At 43.3% G+C, this 16,898-nt stretch overlaps 1 protein-coding gene across 4 annotated transcripts in view; it reads left to right on the forward strand.

Annotated features, from left to right (window-relative positions):
• Positions 1-16,898, forward strand: part of TUFT1 (tuftelin 1) — a 44,435-nt gene that overhangs the window by 19,294 nt on the left and 8,243 nt on the right. The window contains exons 2-7 of one of the 4 annotated variants that reach the window (XM_082612015.1): positions 4,287-4,361; positions 4,775-4,876; positions 8,332-8,418; positions 9,343-9,432; positions 11,313-11,378; positions 14,499-14,612. In XM_082612015.1, the coding sequence (XP_082468141.1) occupies positions 4,287-4,361; positions 4,775-4,876; positions 8,332-8,418; positions 9,343-9,432; positions 11,313-11,378; positions 14,499-14,612 (534 nt within the window). The remainder of the gene's footprint in view (positions 1-4,286; positions 4,362-4,774; positions 4,877-8,331; positions 8,419-9,342; positions 9,433-11,312; positions 11,379-14,498; positions 14,613-16,898) is intronic. The other 3 variants (XM_082612016.1, XM_082612017.1, XM_082612018.1) reach the window with 3 other exon arrangements.

Here is a 16,898-nt window from a genome sequence, read left to right on the forward strand (position 1 = left end):
TTTCCTTGAGTACTTCTTCAACTTGCTCTCTTTCTTGTCTCCAACTGGGATTCTGATGACATGAACAAGGAGATGACCTCTCAGGGCCCAAATCCAGCAGAGTTGTCTGAGCTCTTCCAATTAGAATACCATGGTTGAACCCAGGCCACAGCAGTGAAAGCGCCAAATCCTAACCACTAGACCACCAGGGAACTCCTGAGATTGTGTTTTAATCAGAATGCATGCCTGTGTCCTGGCGAAAAGGAGTCGGCAGCCACTCTGGCTATTTTTTTTTTTTTTTTTTTTTTTGCTGTACATGGGCCTCTCACTGTTGTGGCCTCTCCCGTTGCGGAGCACAGGCTCCGGACGTGCAGGCTCAGCGGCCATGGCTCATGGGCCCAGCCGCTCCGCGGCACGTGGGATCCTCTCGGACCGGGGCACGAACCCGTGTCCCCTGCATCGGCAGGCGGACTCTCAACCACTACGCCACCAGGGAAGCCCACTCTGGCTATTTTGAAATTATTTTTTCTTCTTTCTTTTGTAGTGTTCTCTTGACCTAGATGTCATGGAACACTCACTATGCATTCAGAAAATACTTACCTTTGTTAGGGGCTGTGGCAGACAGCTGCCCACAAGGAGTTAACAGTTAGAAGGGGTAATTCCTCATGGATCACAAATAAGGGAGAGGCACGTGCCACCAGAGGCCCTGTGATACAGAGGGAGCTCAGGGAAGGGAGTATGTGTTTCCCACAGGATGTAGGGAAGTGTCATGGAAGATGTGGCAATTGAATGCAAGCTCTTGAGGGACTTGCAGATGCCCCTGGTGAAAATGGGAGGAAAGAACTTTTTTTCTTTTTAACATCTTTATTGGAGTATAATTGCTTTACAATGGTGTGTTAGTTTCTGCTTTATAACAAAGTGAATCAGCTATACATATACATATATCCCCATATCTCCTCCCTCTTGTGTTTCCCTCCCACCCCTCTAGGTGGTCACAAAGCACTGAGCTGATCTCCCTGTGCTATGTGGCTGCTTCCCACTGGCTATCTATTTTACATTTAGTAGTGTACATATAAGTCCATGCCACTCTCTCACTTCATCCCAGCTTACCCTTCCCCCTCCCCGTGTCCTCAAGTCCATTCTCTACGTCTGCATCTTTATTCCTGTCCTTCCCCTAGGTTCTTCATAACCATTTTTTTTTTTAGATTCCATATATATGTGTTAGCATACGGTATTTGTTTTTCTCTTTCTGACTTACTTCACTCTGTATGACAGACTCTTGGTCCATCCACCTCACTACAAATAGCTGAATTTCATTTCTCTTTATGGCTGAGCAATATTCCATGGTATATATGTGCCACATCTTCTTTATCCATTCATCTGTCGATGGACACTTAGGTTGCTTCCATGGCCTGGCTATCGTAAATAGAGCTGCAATGAACATTGTGGTACATGACTCTTTTTGAATTATGGTTTTCTCAGGGTATGTGCCCAATAGTGGGATTGCTGGGTCGTATGGTAGTTCTATTTTTAGTTTTTTAAGGAACCTCCATACTGTTCTCCATAGTGGCTGTATCAATTTACATTCCCACCCACAGTGCAAGAGGGTTCCCTTTTCTCCACACCCTCTCCAGCATTTATTGTTTTTTTTTTTGCGGTATGCAGGCCACTCACCGTTGTGGCCTCTCCTGTTGCGGAGCACAGGCTCCGGACGCGCAGGCTAGCGGCCATGGCTCAAGGGCCCAGCCGCTCCATCTTCCCGGACCGGGGCACGAACCCACGTCCCCTGCATCGGCAGGTGGACTCTCAACCACTGCGCCACCAGGGAAGCCCTCCAGCATTTATTGTTTGTAGATTTTTTGATGATGGCCATTCTGACTGGTGTGAGGTGATACCTCACTGTGGTTTTGATTTGCATTTCTCTAATGATTAGTGGTGTTGAGCATTCTTTCATGTGTTTGTTGGCAATCTGTATATCTCCTTTGGAGAAATCTCTATTTAGGTCTCCTGCCCATTTTTGGATTGGGTTGTTTGTTTTTTGATATTGAGCTGCATGAGCTGCTTGTAAATTTTGGAGATTAATCCTTTGTCAGTTGCTTCATTTGCAAATATTTTCTCCCATTCTGAGGGCTGTCTTGTCGTCTGGTTTATGATTTCCTTTGCTGTGCAAAAGTTTTTAAATTTCATTAAGTCCCATTTGTTTATTTTTGTTTTTCTTTCCACTTCTCTCAGAGGTGGGTCAAAAAGGATCTTGCTGTGATTTATGTCATAGAGTGTTCTGCCTATGTTTTCCTCTAAGAGTTTTATAGTGTCTGGCCTTACATTTAGGTCTTTAATGCATTTTGAGTTTATTTTTGTGTATGGTGTTAGGGAGTGTTCTACTTTTCCCAGCACCACTTATTGAAGAGGCTGTCTTTTCTCCATTGTATATTCTTGCCTTCTTTCTCAAAAATAAGGTGACCATATGTGCATGCGTTTATCTCTGGGCTTTCTATCCTGTTCCATTGATCTATATTTCTGTTTTTGTGCCAGTACCATACCATATTGATTACTGTAGCTTTGTAGTATAGTCTGAAGTCAGGGAGCCTGATTCCTCCAGCTCCATTTTTCTTTCGCAAGATTGCTTTGGCTATTCGGGGTCTTTTGTGTTTCCATACAAATTGTAAAATTTTTTGTTCTAGTTCTGTGAAAAATGCCATTGGTAGTTTGATAGGGATTGCATTGAATCTGTAGATTGCTTGGGGTAGTATAGTCATTGGAAAGAACATTTAAGGCAAAGGAAATGATGAGAGCAAAGTTACAGAAGTGGGAGGGCGTGGGATGTATTGGACCAGGGGCAATGAAGAGCAGTAGCAGGAGATGTGAGTTGACTCAGACTGTGGAGAGCCTTAAATGCCACACTAAGGGTCTGGCTTTTCTTTGGTAGGAATTAAGTGTTTTTGTAAAACTAGCTACATTGCCAGGATTGGGAAGGCTTAAGGGCCATGTGGAAGTGTCTTCCATTTTTCTTAAATTTGGGTTCATTCCAAGAAGTGGGAGGAGGCTAATATTTGAGTACCTCCCTCTTATGTGGCAGAGAACAACCTCCATACATTTTCAGTTAATCTTCAACCAAAAAGCCCTCAGTTGGATGGTATTCCCATTTTATAGTGAGAGCACTGAGAGTTAAGTAGCTGACTACAGAGACTGATTACTTCTCCACAAGTTCACTCTTTCTTTTGTAGGAAGGACTATTGCCTACCCAGAAAAGCTTCTCCCAACTCTCTGGGCAGAGTCCATTCTTTCTTCTTTCTTTCTTTCCAGCAGACATTTGGAAGGTTAGGAGGGTTCTTTAAAATGTGTTAAGAGTAAGATGGCATTTATACTTCCGGACCTTATGGCAGGGTATGACCAGATGACCTCAAGGTCACTTTCATCTTGGCTAGTTCAGCACCCATCTTCCCATCGTTGGATGGGAGAGGCATATACTCCTCTTTTATGCTGCCATAATATCAAGGCTGGAAGGAGCCTTAGAGATACTTAGTCCAACCATTATTTTTCCAGTGAGATCCAGAGGCCCAGAGTGGCTAAGCCTCTTGTCCACCTATACACATAACGTGGGTTATTGGCAGGATTTGGTCCACTCTGCCTTGCTGATTCTCCCTCAATGTTATTATCTCTCCAAATCTCCAGCCCCCCACTTTTCCCTCTTATTGCATGCTTTCCCCCTTGGGTTTTCTATCTTCCTCACAATGTGTTTTTTAAAACTTCTTTGAGTTATGAAAGAACATCTGCTTTTCCCTTTGAAGTTAGGCTGATCTATTGTATCGCCTGCTTTCATTTGGATAATTTCTGTGTGGCTCATAGAAATAGGGGTTTGGATTGATGTACCTTCCTGTGGTTTGGTTCAGGAAGGATATCTTAGTCTTATATATCAATAACTACCTGGTTGGCTGTCAGGTGCAGAAATTCTGGATTGGGGATGACCAATCCGGGGATGCCGTCTTCAGCATTGGGGAAAGGAGAGTGCATGCAATGTGCTTCCTGTAATCCAAGGACCAGGGTAGCCCCTCTGGAACCACACAGAGCAGTGTGCTGTGTAGTCTCTGTGCATTGTAAAGAGCACTGTCAAAGTCCCCGGAGACATCCTTATCACCTAAGATCGAACTGACCTGGGACAAGCTGATGTCATCTCCCCGGACCTCAGCTTTTCTTGTCTGTGAAATGGTGATCCTAAGGCCCATTCCACAGGTCTGGCAAAAGTGCATGTGTACTGGTAGTAGACTATAAAGGTAAGAGGTTATTGTTGCTGTCATTGTCATTATTAGGGCAGCGTGGACATTCTCAGGCTGACTCTCCAGGGTGAACTGACAGGAGATGAACTTGAACGCATAGCCCAGAAGGTATTGAGGTTTCTGGTGGGGCAAGGCCTCCTCCCCTGCACCAGTTCTCCTTCCTTGCTGCTGACCCCTCGTCCCAGGGCTGGCTGGAGCCATCTCCTCTGCTGCCCGGGAGCATCTCCTTTCAGACACACCCAGCTGACCTCAGCATTATGCACTGCTTTGGCGGATGGAGAGACCCCCATTAAAATTAAAACTAACCTGCAATTTCAACTAATTTTCCTCGTCCTGTGTTCTTGCTGCTGCTGTGTTCGTCCTCTGGCTTCTGGTAGAGGTTCTGAAATGAATTTTTGGAGGGGAAAATTGGACTAATCCTTCAAGTCTTTTGAGGAGCAGTTCTTCTGCATTGGTTGAGGGGCAGAAGTTCTGTGCTTGTCGTATGGTTTCTGAGCCACTTTTCTCTCTCTCTCCGGTAGACCGTCAGGAAGACCTATGCCATGGTGTCCGGCCGCTCAACTGGTCATTCTCTGGCCTCAGAACTGGTGGAGTCCAACGATGGACATGAAGAGATCATTAAAGTAAGCTTAGTTCACCTCCACTGTTTCTCCCTCCTCTCTTTCTCCGTATAGACACGGGAGAGGGAACGGCTGACTTCGTCAAAGGGACCTTGTGTTTTGACTAGGAAGAACCAGACCTGCGATGCTAACTCCTGGCCATCTCCTGGAAAGATCTTAATTAACACCAGGAGACCACAGTCAGTCTGTAGTGACTTTGGTGCTACCCGGCCCCGGGCATGGGGATGGATGGAATGACCTTTCTAGGTGCTCATCCACTGTCCATGTTTAGCTGCTGGAAGTTGTGGAGACCGGTGGGAAGTGTGTTTATGGAACTTATTTTTAAAAATTAAAACAATTTTTGTTATTTCTTTTTTAAAAACAGCTTTTTGAGTTGTAATTCACATACCATACAATTGACTTGGTTAAAGTGTACAATACACTGGTTTTTAGTATATTCACAGAGTTGTGCAACCACCACCACTACGAATTTCAGAACATTTTCAGTCACTCCTTCTAGTTCCTGGCAATCACCAATCTACCTTCTTTCTCTATGGATTTGCCCCTTCTAGACATCTCATATAAATGGAATCACACAACATGTGGCCTTTTGTATCTGGCTTCTTTTACTTAGCACAGTATTTTCAGGGTTCAGCCACATTGTAACATACATCAGTACTCACTGCTTTTAACGGCTGAATCATGTTCCCTTGAATGAATATACCACATTTTGTTACCCATTCATCAACTGATGGACATTTGGGTTGTTTCCACTATCTTTTGTGAATAATGCTGCTCTGAATATTCATGTACAGGGTTTTGGGTGAACATATGTTTTCAGTTCTCTTGGTATATACCTAGCAGTAGTGAAATTGCTAGCTCATATGGTAATTCTATATTTATATTTAATCTTTTGAGAAACTACCGGACTTTTTCCCAAAGCATCTGCTCCATTTTATATTCCCATCAGTGATGTATGAGGGTTCCAGTTTCTGTACATCCTCATTAACACTTGTTATTGTTCATCTTTTTGATTATATCCATCCTAGTGGATGTGAAGTGATATCTTGTGGTTTTAATTTGCATTTCCCTGATGACATCTTTTCTTATGCTTATTGCCCATTTGTATATCTCCTTTGGAGAAATATTTATGCAAATCCTTTTCTCATTTAAAAATCCAGTTGTGTTTTAATTGTTAAAATTTAAGGGTTCTTTTATATATTCTGGATAATAGACCCTTATCAGATATATGATTTTGAAAAATGTCTTTAATTTTTTCCCATTCTGTGGGTTTTTCTTCTTTTTTTACTTTTTCTTTCGTCGTCTTCTTTTTTTTTTAATATTTATTTATTTATTTGGTTGCACCAGGTCTTAGCTGTGGCAGGCAGGCTCCTTAGTTGTGGCATACAAACTCTTAGTTGTGGCATGCCTGTGGGATCTAGTTCCCTGACCAGGGATCGAACACAGACTCCCTGCATTGGGAGCGCGGAGTTTTAACCATTGCACTACCAGAGCAGTCCCCTGCTTGCCCCACCTTTCACCTTTTTTTTTTTTTTTTTCTGTACGTGGGCCTCTCACTGTTGTGGCCTCTCTCGTTGCGGAGCACAGGCTCCGGACGCGCAGGCTCAGCGGCCATGGCTCACGGGCCTAGCCGCTCCGTGGCATGTGGGATCTTCCCGGACCGGGGCACGAACCCGCATCCCCTGCATCGGCAGGCGGACTCTCAACCACTGCGCCACCAGGGAAGCCCTTGCCCCACCTTTAATGGTAGTTTATAACATATTTGTATCCATAAATTGGTGCTTAGTGTTCTATTATACACATACCATAATTTCTTTAATCCTCCACTGTTGAACATTTTGTCTATTTCCATGTTTTGCAGCCATAAACAATATTTTGTCGAGCGTATATGTTACTAATTTGTGAATGTGCTTTATAATACAAGTGATAAAGAAATACTTTCTCAATTGTTAAAGATTCAAGCATGGTATACAGAGAAAAATGTGTAAATCCCCTTTTACAACCCCCTTTCCATGAATTTGCATATATGTACGTGAGTATTTATGCTAGTTTAGCTAAATTTATTTCATTAGGATGAATTTCCAGAAATAGATTTGATAGGTTAAAGAGTAAATATAGTTTTTTTTAAAAAAATTATTTATTTAATTTATTTATTTTTGGCTGAGTTGGGTCTCAGTTGCTGCACGGACTTTCTCTAGTTGCGGTAAACAGGGGCTACTCTTCATTGTGGTGAGCGGGCTTCTCATTGTGGTGGCTTCTCTTGTTGCAGAGCACGGTCTCCAGGCGCATGGGCTTCAGTTATGGCACAGAGGCTCAGTAGTTGTGGCGCATGGGCTTAGTTGCTCCACGGCACGTGGGATCTTCCCGGACCAGGGATCGAACCCATGTCCCCTGTATTGGCAGGTGGATTCTCAACCACTGCGTCACCAGGGAAGCCCCCAAAGAGTAAATATAGTTTTAAGTCTTCTGATCGGAATTACCAAATTGCCACCCAGAAAGGTGGTGACAATTTACCCTTCCACCAGCAGTGTATGAGGCTGCCTATGTGGAGTTAATTTAACTGGAGATTTCTTTTTATTGAAGTATAGTTGATTTACAATGTTGTGTTAGTTTCAGGTGTACAGCAAAGTGATTCACATTCTTTTTCCTTATAGGTTATTACAAAGTATTGAGTATAGTTCCCTGTGCTATACAGTAGGTCCTTGTTGGTTATTTATTTATTTATTTTGTCTGTGTTGGGTCTTTGTTGCTGTGTGCGAGCTTTTCTGTAGCTGCGATGAGCAGCGGCTACTCCTCATTCCAGTATGTAGGCTTCTCACTGTGGTGGCTTCTCTTGTTGTGGAGCACGGGCTCTAGGCACGCAAGCCTCAGTAGTTGCTGCACATGGGCTCAGCAGTTGCGGCTCGCGGGCTCTAGAGCACAGGCTCAGCAGTTGTGGCACACAAGATTAGTTGCTCCCTGGCATGTGGGATCTTTCCCGACCAGGGCTCGAACTTATGTCCCCTGCATTGGCAGGAGAATTCCTAACCACTGAGCCACCAGGGAAGTCCTCTATTTTATATAGTAGTGTATATAGGTTGGTTAATCCCAACCTCCTAATTTATCTCTCCCCCCCACTTCCCTTTGCTAACCATAATTTTGTTTTCTGTCTATTTCTGTTTTATATATAAGTTCATTTGTATCATTTTATTTTTCTAAATTCCACATATAAACAATATCATATGATATTTGTCTTTCTTTGTCTGGCTTACTTCACTTAGTAAGATAATCTCTAGGTCCATCCATGTTGCTGCAAATGACATTATTTCATTCTTTCTTATGGCTGAGCAATATTCTAGTGTGTGTGTGTGTGTGTGTGTGTGTATACACCACATCTTCTTTATCCATTCATCTGTCAATGGACATTTAGGTTGCTTCCATTGGAGGTCTCTTAATTAGTGTTGTTTTCCTTATTTCAGGTGTACTTGAAGGGGAAGTCCGGAGACAAGATGATCCATGAGAAGAATATTAACCAGCTGAAGAGTGAGGTCCAGTACATCCAGGAGGTGGGCACTCCTTCCCTTTGTGGAAATGACCTAGGTCATTTCTCTGAACCTCACATTTTTTTGGCTCCCTTCTTTTGTAGGTTCTGATTTTCTCCCTTCTGCTCCCTTCGTATCTCCAAAGCACCATGCCCCCTCATGTGTAAATATCATTTCTGACCCTTCCATTAATCAACCAATCCACTAATCAACAAATACTTATTAAGCACCATGCACCTAGCACTCTCCCCCCAGTCATCCTAACTAAAGTTGCCAGCCTTGCTTCCTTACTTTTCTTTTTTTTTTAAACATATTTATTTATTTATCTTTTATTTATTTTTTTGGCTGTGTAGGGTCTTAGTTGCGACACACGGGACCCTTGTTGTGGCACGTGGGATCTTTCGTTGCGGCACGTGGGCTTCTCTCTAGTTGTGGCATACAGGTTTTCTCTTCTCTAGTTGTGGTGCGTGGGCTCCAGAGCATGTGGGCTCTGCAGTTTGCGGCACACAGGCTCTCCAGTTGAGGCTCACAGGTCCTGCAGCATGTGGGATCCTAGTTCCCCAACAAGGGATCAAACCCGTGTCCCCTGCATTGGAAGGCGGATTCTTTACCACTGGGCCACCGGGGAAGTCCCCTCCCCACTTTTCTTAACCCTCACTCTGGCTCATGTTTCTCCTTGGCACTTGTCACCATGACATATTACATGTTTTACTTATTTGTCTTTTGGGTTGTGTGTCTCCACAACTAAAATGTTAGATACACCAGGGCACGGTTTTTATTATCTTGTTGCTTGTGTAGGAGGGACTGCGTTGCAGCCCCACTTGACTAGAATCTCTCCTTTCCCAGCCAGTACTTAGAACAGTACTATGGGTTGTGGATAGGCACAAAGGTGGGTGAGTTGGTGTGCTCTCTTTCCCAAAGCTAAAGCCTCTTGCCCTCTCCTCCCAGGCCAGGAACTGCCTGCAGAAGCTCCGGGAGGATATAAGTAGGAAGCTCGACAGAAATCCAGGAGATTCTCTCCATCAACAGGAGATACAGGTAATAGGAAATGGTCCATGGTTGGGTCCCCACTGAGGAGGTGGGGTTGTGCCATTTACCAGTCACCCAGTGGGTGCCGAATCTAATGCCGCTGCCAGGAAAGGCGAGAATACAAGTGATGCTGGCTTCTCTGAGCACTCACAACATTGTTAGGGCTCTTCAGCAGATGGACACTTGTATTCACACTAATCAGCCTACATACAAGCACACCTGTTCCTAAAACATGTGCAAAAATTGAATTTATATCAATAAAATTATTAAGTTAATGGCAGGCCATCTTATATATAAGAATTCTGTGATCAATCTTCTTGTAATACAAAGTCTTATAAAGAGACAATTAACCTATAAATCCAAACTTCTCATAAACTGATCTTGCTTAATTTGGTTATGCTTGTGGTATAAATTGGAAGTCTTGGTCCTTGTCTATTATTACTGTCTGTGTCTATAGCCATCTCTACCCTGGGACAGGAAGCTCCTCCAGGTTAGGATTCACCCCCCGACCCTCGTCTCTGTGTCCCCACACCTCAGCCCAGGGTCTGGGATGCACAAGGTCATCAGTAAATGTTTGTTAGACCACTGATTGGAGAATCCCTCTTGGGATGGATGATCCTGGGATCCTCTTTTTCAGTTCTTCAAAAATTTGAGGATAGAAATGTCCCCAGGAGAGCAGAACTATCTCTTCCATGACTTCACCCTCATCTTCCCTTAGATTCCAAGCTGTGTCTCCTTCATTTGCTTTTGGTTTGGTTGCAGTGGTCCTTTTCCAGTAGGTCCTGCCCTCGTTCTCCTAAGGGGAAGAGTGACCTAGCAGCTAGTGCCAGCAAAATTACATTTCGTCTTGGTCATGTGCTAGGCTTGTGTGGTGGATTCTTCCTAATTTATTTTGCCTTGGCCAGAGGTAAGACTTTCACTGCCTGAGCTCACATCTGGCTGGTGGGAGGTGCTTTGTCTAGTGACTGAAGAACCTAATGTGTTCAGAGCCCAGAAGTCCAGGCACCTTGTTTACACAAAACGGCAGTCGTATGATGACTAATCAGGCTTTGGGTTGGAAAGAACTGCAGCAAATGCTGCTTCCCCTTTTGATTTATGTTTTTTCAGACCTTGTCAGGATCCCCTGAGGGGCAAAGGAAACTCTTTGTTTACGGCAGACAGCTGCTTGTATTTCCTGGGCTGCGAGGAATGTGCCTGCACATTTTCCAGTCTGCTGAAAGGTTTTAGCCTGGGGTTTCTTTCCTCCTCCCAACAAGGCTAGATAGAGTATTCCCTCTCAAGGCTGCACATGTTTTCCACTCCCTCTTTTCTCCATTTTCCCACAGAGCACTAGATGTCTTTTTTTCTTTTCTTTTCTCCCTTCCTTCCTTCCTTCTTTTTCTTCTTCTTCTTCCTCCCCCCTTCTCTCTCTCTCTCTCCTCTTTCTTTCTAAGATTTGAACTCTTAGAAGAATAATGTTTCAAAAATATATGATACTGCTTATATGTGGAATCTAAAAAAAATGATACAAATGAACTTATATACCAAACAGAAATAGACCCACAGACATAGAAAACAAACTATGGTTACCAAAGGGGAAAGCAGGGGGGAGGGATAAATTAGGAGTTTAGGATGAAAATATACACACTACTATATATAAAATAGATAACCAACAAGGACCTACTGTATAACACAGGGAACTATAATCGATATTTTTAAATAATCTATAAAGGAATCTATAAGGGAATAGATATATATATGTATAACTGAATCACTTTGCTATACACCTGAAACTAACACAAGATTGTAAATCGACTATACTTCAATTAAAAAAAAAACAAGGAGAAGAATGTTTCAGAGTTAATTGCTTGGGACTGTTTTCACTACCAATTTTATTTTTCTTTGAATAGGTGGTGCTAGAAAAGCCAAATGGCTTTAGTCAAGGTCCCCTGACCCCACATAGGAGCCCACCCGAGGTAGGTAACAGGGAAAATAGTGGTAACTACTGCTTGGCCAAGAGGCAGGAAATAATCCTTCCTGATCCTTTTGTTTATTGCTTTCTCTCTCTCACTAAATATGAGAGTAATATTTACTTGCTGTAAAAATTCAAACAAAGGAGAAATATATAAAGCGGAAATTTTCCTTCCCCAATCCCACTCCTTGTAAGTATTCAAGGTTAACAGATTGAAGTGGGTGGGTCCTTTTATTTATTTATTTATTTATTTATTTATTTATTTATTTATTTATTTATTTATTATTTTTTTGGCCTTTCTGTGTGGCTTGTGGGGTCTTAGTTCCCTGACCAGGGATCGAAACTACACCCTTGGCAGTGAAAACGCAGAGTCCTAATTGGACCACCAGGGAATTCCCGTGGGTGGGTCCTTTTAGAGCAGTGCTTCTCAGCCTTCATTGCCCATTAGGATGGCCTTGGGAGCTTTAAAGGATGCAATATCTGCGTGCCATCCCTAGAGACTGTAATTTAACTGGTCTGAAGTGTGGCCTATGCATCAGGACTTTTAAAAGCTCTTCATGTGATTCTGATATTTAGCCTATTAGTTCTAATATTCTAGTCTAAAGTTCTAGAGTGTTTTTCTATACACAGACAACCATATTTAAAAGCCATATGTATGTATGTGTGTGTGTGTATACACTAATATATACACATGCACCATATATACATACACGGATAAATGTATGTATATAATATGCACATACTTTTCACAATTCCAGTCATGATAAATACATTATTTCTTGCTTGCTTTTTTATTTTTTTAAGCTGAAAAGTATATATAGGCTTCTTTCCATATTTGTATGGGTAAATCTATCTCATTCTTTTGAATAACGACAAAGTATTTCCTTCCGTAGCTGTACTTTCTTCCCCCCGCCCAACTTTATTGAAGTATAATTGACAAATAAACCTGGTTGTACTTTTTTTTAAAATGACATTTGTTATTATATTTTTTGTGATTACATAATAATTTAAGACACACATATTGTAGAAAATTAGGGAAATTCAGAAACACAGAAAAGTTGAAAGAAGAAAAAAATATCAATTGTAATCTACCCAGAGAAAAGCCAGTTTGGTAAAATTTCGTTTGTTTTTCCTTTAGTGCAAATATATATTTATGATATTGAGATTAGACTGTATATTGCATTTCATTGCATTTGTTTCTTTGCTTGGGCAGGTATAGTTTTGGATTAGGTTTGTTTGGCTCTCAAGTGCAGAGCTGAATCAGACCTTCCCATCAGTTCAGGGCTCATTGTCATCATTGGTCCCATAAATACCTCTCACTGCTTTCACTTTTTTTTTTTTGTCTCCCCCACCAAAAGGTACTCACTCTAACATATTCAATATATGATTTAAATATGCCTATTAAATATGTTTTTTTTAATTAATTTATTTGTTTTTATTTTTGGCTGTGTTGGGTCTTCTTTGTCGCGTGCAGGCTTTCTCTAGTTGCAGCGAGCAGGGGCTATTCTTTGTTGCGGTGCACGGGCTTCTCATTGCCGTGGCTTCTCTTGTTGTGGAGCACGGGCTCTAGGCACGCGGGCTTAGTAGTTGTGGCACGCAGGCTCAGTAGTTGTGGCTCGCGGGCTCTAGAGCGCAGGCTCAGTAGTTGTGGCGCACGGGCTTAGTTGCTCCGTGGCTGTGGGATCTTCCCGGGCCAGGGCTTGAACCCGTGCCCCTGCATTGGCAGGCGGATTCTTAACCACTCCACCACCAGGGAAGCCCGTTTTTAATTTTCATAATGGACTTGTGCTGTATTTCTGTTTTTTCCTTTTTTATCCAACATCATGTTTTTAGGCTCTATCTGTGTTGCTGTGTTAAAATCTGGTTTGTTGTCTCTAGCTCCTGCATGTAAAGTTTTATAACTCCCTTTTTTTCTCTTCATACTGTATCATTAAATTTTTCCATGTCATCAGAGAGTCTTATGAGAACGCCATTTGAAATAAACACGTGACAGTCGTGCTCCAGGAGGAGCCTTTTCAGACATTCTCACCTGCCCAGCAGCATAGATGCAGACATAGGAGAACTGACCAGATAACTTACTGACGGCTGGATTTGGAATGTTGTGATTCTAGCCACTTACTTTAGATGTGCAGTTTGGATGTTTTCCTTCCCCGAATCACCATATTTGGCAAATATGCTGTTGGCAACAAGTTATAATAACAGCTGGCACTATCTGTTCAGCCTTTCTTCTCACAAGCTCCAAGCCCTACCGGATATTATCTTAGTTTTGAGGCAGGCTGTAAGGCAGGGCGTGGTAAGGAGTCTTCTCCCTGCTTCCCAGATAGAGAAGCAAGGCCCACAGGACTCAGTGATAACACAGCCACCCAGGGACCCTGTCCCCTCCTCCCAGCTGAGCTCTGTGCTCTGGTTTGAAGGTGCTGCTATTTCCCACTGTGCAAGACCGGGAGGGACTTTTCTGTCAGACTCAAGGGAGCTGGTAACTGAAGTGTAGCAGAGATGGGGACGAGAGCGTACATGCCAGTTTGGGTGTGCCTGAGGGAGAGATTCACAGTAACCTCAGTGAGACACCTTTTCCTCCATCGAATCAGATTCCTGGACTTATTGGGTGCTTTTGCCTTAAGCTGCCCATCTATCAGTAACCCTTTGTCTGCTGATCTTTGTGCTAAGTGCAGAGAACCACAAAAGACGTGCCTTTGGGACATGCTCCTCATGATGAGTGTGGCACAGTCCTTGCCCTTGGGGAACTGTAGTCCAAAGTGAAACATGGTCCCTGCTCTCAGAGAGCTCTAGTCTGATGGAAGCAGGACAGACACATGAGAACGGCATAAACATACCTATTCATTAATCAGTTGATACATGTATAAAAATTACTACAGTGTGTCCTAAAATAATCAGGTGATTGGAAACTAGTTGAGTTCTTTAGGGTATGAGAGTGTTTTCATATGAATGACTCAGAACTCCTTGGTGCCTATGACTGACTAACTCTCCCCTTGTGCGATGTGAATTCTTTTGTGAGGGTAGTCTGAGCAAGATGGTCCAAACAAGTGTGCGTTGTCGGGGGGACCTTCTCTTACCAAGTCACAGACATAGTCACTTCACCTTCCCTTCCCTCCTCTGGCTGCAGGTGGACACCTATATAGATGAAGATGTCGAGAGCTTGAGGAGGACCGTGCAGGACTTGCTTGTCAAGCTGCAGGAGACTGAGCGGCAGCACCAGTCAGACCGTGTGGATTTTGAGGTGAGATTTGGGATCTGGGGAAAGGTGCCGTAAGGATTGGGCCACTGGTTACAGGTGCAGATGAAGTCTTCCTGGCTGGAGTGCCATCAACTGGAAAGGCTAGGCTCTGCGGCCTGGAGCACTTCCTGTCTGCTTTGCCCTTTCCTGGATATTTATAGTTTTTGTTGTCTAAGCCTAGCTCTTGAGTCTCTGCTTTACTGGAGCAGAGTGGTGATGCTGGTCTGGGAGAGCAGGTTCTTCAGAAGTCCTTTCTATAAGGACTGCTGGGCTCTAGGCACCATGCAGGCAAGGATTGTTGCTGTCAAGTTCACCACTGCATCCCCAGTGTCTGGGACAACACTTGGCAACAGGTGGGTGCCTCTTAAGTGTGGACAGGATGAGTGGATGAATTGGTGTGGTCTTAGGAAGAACTGTGCCCATGGAGTCAGGGGACTTTAGATCAAGACTTGGCTTTACAACACAGAGCTCTGTGATCTTTTTTTTTTTTTAATTGAAGTATAGTTGATTTACAATGTTTTTAGGTGTACAGCAAAGTGATTCAGTTATATGCACATATATATATTCTTTTTCAGATTCTTTTCCATTATAGGTTATTTCAAGGTATTGAATATAGTTCCCTGGCTATACAGTAGGTCCTTGCTGTTTATCTACAGTATATATAGTAGTAGTATCGGTTAATCCCAAATTCCCAATTTATCCCTACTCCTGCCCAGAGCTCTGTGATCTTGAGTGAGTATCTCAATTATTGTTATAAAAGTAATACTAGGTTGGGCTTCCCTGGTGGCGCAGTGGTTAAGGATCCGCCTGACAGTGCAGGGGACACGGGTTCGAGCCCTGGTCCGGGAAGATCCCACATGCCATGGAGCAACTGGGTCCGTGTGCCACAACTACTGAGCCTGCGCGTCTGGAGCCTGTGCTCCGCAACAAGAGAGGCTGCAACAGTGAGAGGCCCGCGCACCGCGATGAAGAGTGGCCCCTGCTCGCCACAACTAGAGAAAGCCCTCGCACAGAAACGAAGACCCAACACAGCCAAAAATAAATAAATTAATTTATAAAAAAAAAAGTAATACGAGGTTATTGTAGAAGATTTAAAAAAATACAAAAATCTCTATATAGAGAAAGCCCCCCACTATTAAAAGTATGTGACGTCTTCCATGCTTTCCAGACAATTCTTTGGGTATAAGATGAGGGACACTGGGCAAACAGAGCAGTTTTCCTAGCTGCTCTATGTGAGAGTAACCTTCTGTTATCTGCTATTGTTCACCCACACGTAAAGTACTTTTTAGGTCAGAAATATGTAATCATAGGATTCTGCCCTGCCCAGGCTTGCCAGGGTCTGGTGGAAAGAGGAATCCCAGCCTGAACTCTTCTGTTTTGTGGACTAAGAGAGAGAATTTTTTTTTTAGGCCACGCCACGCGGCTTGTGGAACCTTAGTTCCCTGACCAGGGATCAAACCCGGGCCCCTGGCAGTGGAGGCGTGGAGTCCTAACCACTGGACCGCCAGGGAATTCCCTAAGAGGGAATTTTGAGAGGTGTATTGAGGGTGAGGACAAAGGGCAGTGAGAGTGATCAACTGCCTCAAGAGTAATCGAAGTCTTACCTGAGTGAGTAGTTTAACCTCCCTAACCATCAATTTCAACTTTTGTAAAAAGGGGTCATGAAATATACCTCACAGGTTTGATGTATGGATTGAGTGAGGTAATATATGTAAGTATATTTATTACTCAAAAGGGTTTTAGAAATAAAAGATATCCTATATTTTTCTTAGTGATCAATTTAACACATGGGTTTTCCTGTCCTAAATAATTTGGGCTTAGGGTAATACTAAGATTAGTTTGTCTCAGAACAGAGTAGCTGTGCAGTAAAGGAGTTTGTTGTATCTATTTCAGATTCCACAATTTGTATAATTTGGTTGACAATGAATTGGTTCAATGACCAGCTGTTCCTTACCTCATTGGAGTAGAACAGGAGGAAGGGGAGGTCGAGGCTGTAGCACTGACCAGACTGTGAGTTTTAGAAAGAAATTTCTACATTGAGAGACACTGTGAAGTACTGGTTGGTTTTGGCAGCATATGGGGGGCTCTGCTGGCCCTGGGTTTCAAAGCTTGAGCAAAAGTGTCCTGAGTAAAAGCCCAAAGCTAGAAGACCCCTGACAGCTGTTAACCACACGCCCATGGCTTCTTACAGGGAACTGCCCTTTAACCCCAAGGCATGCAGCACCCACCTGCGATGGTGGGGTAGGTCACTACACCCTCTTATGATTAAGAGGTTCCCTTAGGGCAGAG

This window comes from Mesoplodon mirus (genome assembly GCF_964341445.2).
Source record: "Mesoplodon mirus genome assembly, chromosome: 3".
Classification (NCBI taxonomy): Eukaryota; Metazoa; Chordata; class Mammalia; order Artiodactyla; family Ziphiidae; genus Mesoplodon; species Mesoplodon mirus.